The sequence below is a fragment of the Salvia splendens genome, chromosome 9 (assembly GCF_004379255.2).
Source record: "Salvia splendens isolate huo1 chromosome 9, SspV2, whole genome shotgun sequence".
Classification (NCBI taxonomy): Eukaryota; Viridiplantae; Streptophyta; class Magnoliopsida; order Lamiales; family Lamiaceae; genus Salvia; species Salvia splendens.
In genome coordinates, this window is record NC_056040.1 from 25,816,902 (window position 1) to 25,822,084 (window position 5,183).

General features: G+C 36.5%; 1 protein-coding gene across 1 annotated transcript; it reads left to right on the plus strand.

Annotated features, from left to right (window-relative positions):
- Positions 1 to 392: 392 nt before the first annotated feature.
- Positions 393 to 2,072, plus strand: LOC121747679 (NAC domain-containing protein 92-like). Its single transcript, XM_042141781.1, has 3 exons — positions 393 to 641; positions 1,034 to 1,317; positions 1,403 to 2,072. Exons 1-3 carry the CDS (start codon positions 407 to 409, stop codon positions 1,916 to 1,918), a joined length of 1,035 nt encoding a protein of 344 aa, XP_041997715.1. The 5' UTR covers positions 393 to 406; the 3' UTR covers positions 1,919 to 2,072.
- Positions 2,073 to 5,183: the final 3,111 nt, after the last annotated feature.

A 5,183-nucleotide genomic window follows, 5' to 3' on the forward strand; every position in this document is an offset into this window, starting at 1 on the left:
ATAAATAGTATAAATGACATTTGATAACATAAATATTTATATGTGAGAATCTCAAGTAAAGTAAGCTTAATTTATTAGTATTTGGAGTGGGATGTGGCACTCACGCGCTACCAACACAGAAGCAAAGCTGACATCAGCAGCACCTTTGAAAAGGCCAACAATCATTCTGTTTCTTGTCTAAATTAATGAAACTTAGAGTGGAATTCTCCGTTAATTTAGTGATAAGCTGAATGCAGAGTTAAGCATGCATATGCGCATCCCCATCACTCTTTCCCTGTTCTTTCCTTTCACCCCAAGACACTTACCCATTTCTTTCTATATATAATAGCCTCTCTCCTTGTCTCCTACCACCCTATTTATCCCTTTAATTCTATTACAAATAATTACTACTTGTTTGTTGCTAAATATGGAAGCAGCATATGCATCTACATTTGTTAACATCATTATTCCAGAAGAAGAAGAAGAAGAATATAAGGTTGCATGCTCAGCCGTCGATCAGATGCCTCCGGGCTTCAGATTCCATCCCACCGACGCCGAGATTGTAACTCACTATCTTCTCAACAAGGTCATCCACAGACGATTCCGAGCTGTAGCTATCAATGAGGTCGATCTCAACAAGTGTGAACCTTGGGATTTACCTAGTAATTTTTCTACATTTCTCTTCTCTTCTCTTCTTTTCTTCCATAAGGCGTATTAACTTTTTAAATCAAATAATTTTGTTATATTTCTAAACTATGACCTGCACCGTTAAATTTTAAGATTTGATGTTAACATGTAAAAAATAACGTCAACAGAAAATGTCAATCGGTTGTTGACATTTTCTGTTGACGTTATCTGTCATCTGTTGGCTTCAAATCTTGAAATCTAACGATCCAGATCATAGTTTGGAGTTTGTACAATATAGGGAGTTTTCATTTGATTACATCCCTCGAATAGCTTCTCATACGTGCACGATCTTCAAATATAGTACTATCAACTTCTTGTATGATTGTTTGTTGTATGAAAATTTGAATGATTTTGGTTTTTTTCCCAGATAAGGCGGCGAAGATGGGAGAAAACGAGTGGTTCTTCTTTTTCAAGAAGGAAACGAAGTATCCATCAGGTACGAGGACGAATAGAGCAACAGCGTCGGGATATTGGAAGGCGACTGGGAAAGATAGAGAGATACACAATGCCAAGAAGAAGGTTGTTGGGATGAAAAAAACACTTGTATTCTACAAAGGGAGGGCTCCTAAAGGCCTTAAAACCAATTGGGTCATTCACGAATACAGACTCCATGGTGACTTCTCCGCGTACAATATCTCCCATCATGCAAAGGTCTCTTTAATTACTTTCATTTCATACAAAGTTTTGCACTTAAATCATCACTTTTTCAATAATTAGCTAGTTTCTTTTCTGCCAGGAAAAATGGGTTGTTTGCAGGGTTTTCCACAAGAAAGATGAAGCAAATACTCCACTCCACTCGTTTGTTGATCGTTGTCTCGTTGACAGCTCTACACTGTTACCGCCATTGATAGACGACTATTCCTCTCGAAAACCTAGTTCAAGCTTGGCAAGTGATGAAATCATATTAAGCAAGAATAAGAGCAACTTGATGGTTCCTCGTCCAAATATAGATACCTACAACCAATATTATAATCTCAACCCTCATGATATCGGTTCAGTGCCATCTCTTGATTTCCAGCATCAGTCGTCGTGGTGTCTCGCCAACTTTCCTGTGAAAATAGGTGACCATGAGTATGATGATAAGCCTAATTCAGCAACTCATGTTTATATAGGTGGGAAGGAGCCTGAGAGAATGTGTAAAATGAAGCAGGATTCATTAAGTAACTCTGCTATCAGCCTTTCACGAGACAACAATGACTATGATGGTCTGTGTTTCAGCCCCGATATGGATTCATTTTGGAGTTACTCATGAATATATTAGGTTACTATAGTATTTATTTGGTGGTTTCGGTATATGGGAGTTATTGAATGTATTCGTTTGCCCTATGTCTTCTGATTTAGTTTTGTTGTTTGATGATGCATGAGATTGCTTCATGCTTGTACAAAGTTCCATCAGATATAAGATTATGTTGTTCTTGAAGAGACTCCAAAATTAGATCTATTAAGACATTCGCATGAAGCATCGTCCTAATCGATGCTAACCTCATAATTAATCGAATGGTATTCAACAGATACTTAGAAACCTAACCCCATTATGCAACATACATTTGAAGCGACCTCAAAGTATCTCAAACTCTATCGTCAGAGCTTTCATAGCATAGAAACTCTTCAAGTGTCTAACTATCTCATATGGGAACATGTGTACATGTCTTCTATGCATTTCAAACTCATAGAATACCACATAATCCACTGAGTCAATATAATAGTAAGGTTTTGATAGTAATGGAAGGAGATTGGGAGCTAGAAAAGATATATACACTAGTACTATATAATATGTATTATCTTCACTCTCCTTACATCAAAAACTATTTATAGACTAACCATATTGGATGATTAATTAACAATAAAAAGAAATCACTGTCCCTACAAAGCTTACATCAAAGGCTATTTATAGACTAACCATATTGGATGATTAATTAACAATTAATAAAGATAAATCATTGTCCCTACAAAGCTTCCATCAAAGACTATTTATAGACTAACCATAATGGATGATTAATTAACAATAAAGATAAATCATTGTCTACAAAGCTTTCTTAATATGTAGACTTTATATTCAGCTCCTTGTTTCACATGACCTTTAGGTTGGTCCAAGTAAATTTCATCTTTCAAGCAAACCATTTAAAAAGGCCGACGTCACATCAATCTGATAGATCTTCCAATTGTGTTAGGCGACTAGAAATAAATTATAATCCCTTGAAACTTGGCTCTCTCTCTACTGTTTCTAGTTTACACAATATGAAATCGAAAATAAATGCAAATGATCAAGACGGTCGTTGGTCAATTGATCCAGACGACCCCTAAGCAATCTACTCGTCGTCGAGCGCGCAAACCAGAACAGGGAGCTGCTTTCAAAGAATCTTAACCCACGATACTATTATTTAGTAAAGAGAAGTAATGGTCGAATCCCACAGAGATGAAGGTGTTTGGCATATGTTGTTGACATTTTGGGATGGCTGCTGCCACGCTTTTAAGTGGGTTAAGTTTTAACTACTTGACTGAACTACTTAAATTGACTCCTATCTAACTGATCAACTCAAACTAGATTATTCTTAAACTGACTGACCTATAGCTACTTCCAACTGATCAACTAAACTCAATAAGGTAGGAGGTACACTGCAGAAACAGAAAGTTAACGAGACCACTGACTTAATAAATGTGTTGGCAAATAAAGCTGAAACAAATGCAAAAGGTGACAGACACTGCTACACTAACTAACTACGATCGTCTTCTTCCTTAAACAACAAAGATAAACTTAGAATTAAATGTCATTTCAAATTGGAAATAGAGCATATAGCGTAAAACAGAAAATCAATCAATCAGCACTGGATCCATGCAATTTAACTGAATTGAAAACAAATCAAACAGTAACTATCCTAGTTCATGCAAGCTGACAAACGTAAACTCAGATTCGACATAAATCTAACTCGGAACAACTAAATCTAAGAAATAGAGCAACGATCAGAACACTACTAACTTAGATCTAAGTAATCAAACGACAATCAAACGTAACCAAACATGAACAAAATAGAATCAGACTTCGAAACTCTAGATCTAACCAAACATCCAACGACAAACTTCATTGCACCAAACATTTCCCAAAAATTCAGAATCAAAACAACGAATCAAGACTTAGATTCAAAGATTTAACAACAAACAAACTTGCAGTAGAGATTTAACTAAGAAAACAAAACGAAAACAAGATGAACAATTGTATCAACTCCTCGGAGCTTAGAAAAACATCAAACGAACAGCTGCTTTCTTCTAAACTAAGCTCTCTCCTCCCAAGTAAGGAAGAAGAGAGTATTGTTGCAGTAGAACTTTAATCCTCGCTGTTATCTAACCTCCTTACTCCATGACTGCTGCTCACTACGTGGTGTATAAGTGAAAAGATGAATTTTCCTCCTGATCGCAGATGATCTGAGGCTAGAGATAATGATTTCTTCTCAATTTCTTCCCCTGTTTATAGGACGGCTTCAACATCAATCCCTAGGGCAAAGTGTTCATGATTTGGCTTAATGCCATTGTAGAAGAAGACAACTCCTCTTTCTCTCTCATCTGACTCATCCTTTTACTGCTCCATTGTAATTGGATCCTCTTGATCAAGTTGCACGGCTGCTTGGCATGGTTACTTCACTTTCGCTTCCTTGATCAGTTTATTCCATTTCTAGGTGATTTTTTGCCTTCTGCGTCCGCTTGATCAAGGCACGCTACCACTTCGTTACTTTTCATTCATGCACACTTAAACTTCCACTATTTCTAACATTAATTTCCCAATCAGTATGTTAACCACCATTAAACTATGCATGAAACGAGCCTTATCAAATTGCTCACACTTAAACCATGCTTATCCTCAAGTATGAAAGAACAAGAAAAAGAAATAAGGCAAGTTGCATACATGGTTTTCCTTGACTGAAACCTAAGAAAATTCAAACAATCTAGACTGATTCTACAAGACTTAACAAGAACAGACTCAAACACACAGACACTTAGAAAATATTTAGACACATAAACACATACGCATGCATAAGACTGGTTTGATTCTTAGCAACCTTCCCCACAAGTTTAAGCTCATTCCAATTGTTTGCACTCTCAAATTCCCCCTCTCTCTTGTTCAGTTTGATCAACCTTTCAGTTTGTCAAGATTGCCCCTATTTTCACCAACTGTTGGATTCACTCAGTCACTCACTCCTCACCAGAAATGTTAGGATTATTCTCTCATTCATTTTGAGTTTTACTGACACATGGTAGTTCCTTAAGGTCTTTCTTTGGGTTGTAGTGGGGCTAATGGGTTATAATGTATAAGGTGAGAGTCATGTGGGTCCTAAGTTCAAAAGTTTAAGTAAACATATGAAGAACATGTGAACTTAGGGACAAAACTGGTACAACCTCCCTATTTACAACTCGAAATTTCCAAAACTTGGAGATGTCCCTTGGTCATTTTGGCCTTATTTCTTAGGGTCAGGTTTACATTTCATTTCTGCCATGTATATATCTTTTTCTATTTTCTATTTTCT

Excerpts from the sequence above, each read along its gene's own strand:
- LOC121747679 (XM_042141781.1), top strand. The coding sequence starts at position 407 with ATGGAAGCAGCATATGCATCTACATTTGTTAACATCATTATTCCAGAA. Across the intron at positions 642-1,033 it reads TGAACCTTGGGATTTACCTA|ATAAGGCGGCGAAGATGGGA; the intron begins GTAATTTTTCTA and ends TTTTTTTCCCAG. Across the intron at positions 1,318-1,402 it reads ATATCTCCCATCATGCAAAG|GAAAAATGGGTTGTTTGCAG; the intron begins GTCTCTTTAATT and ends CTTTTCTGCCAG.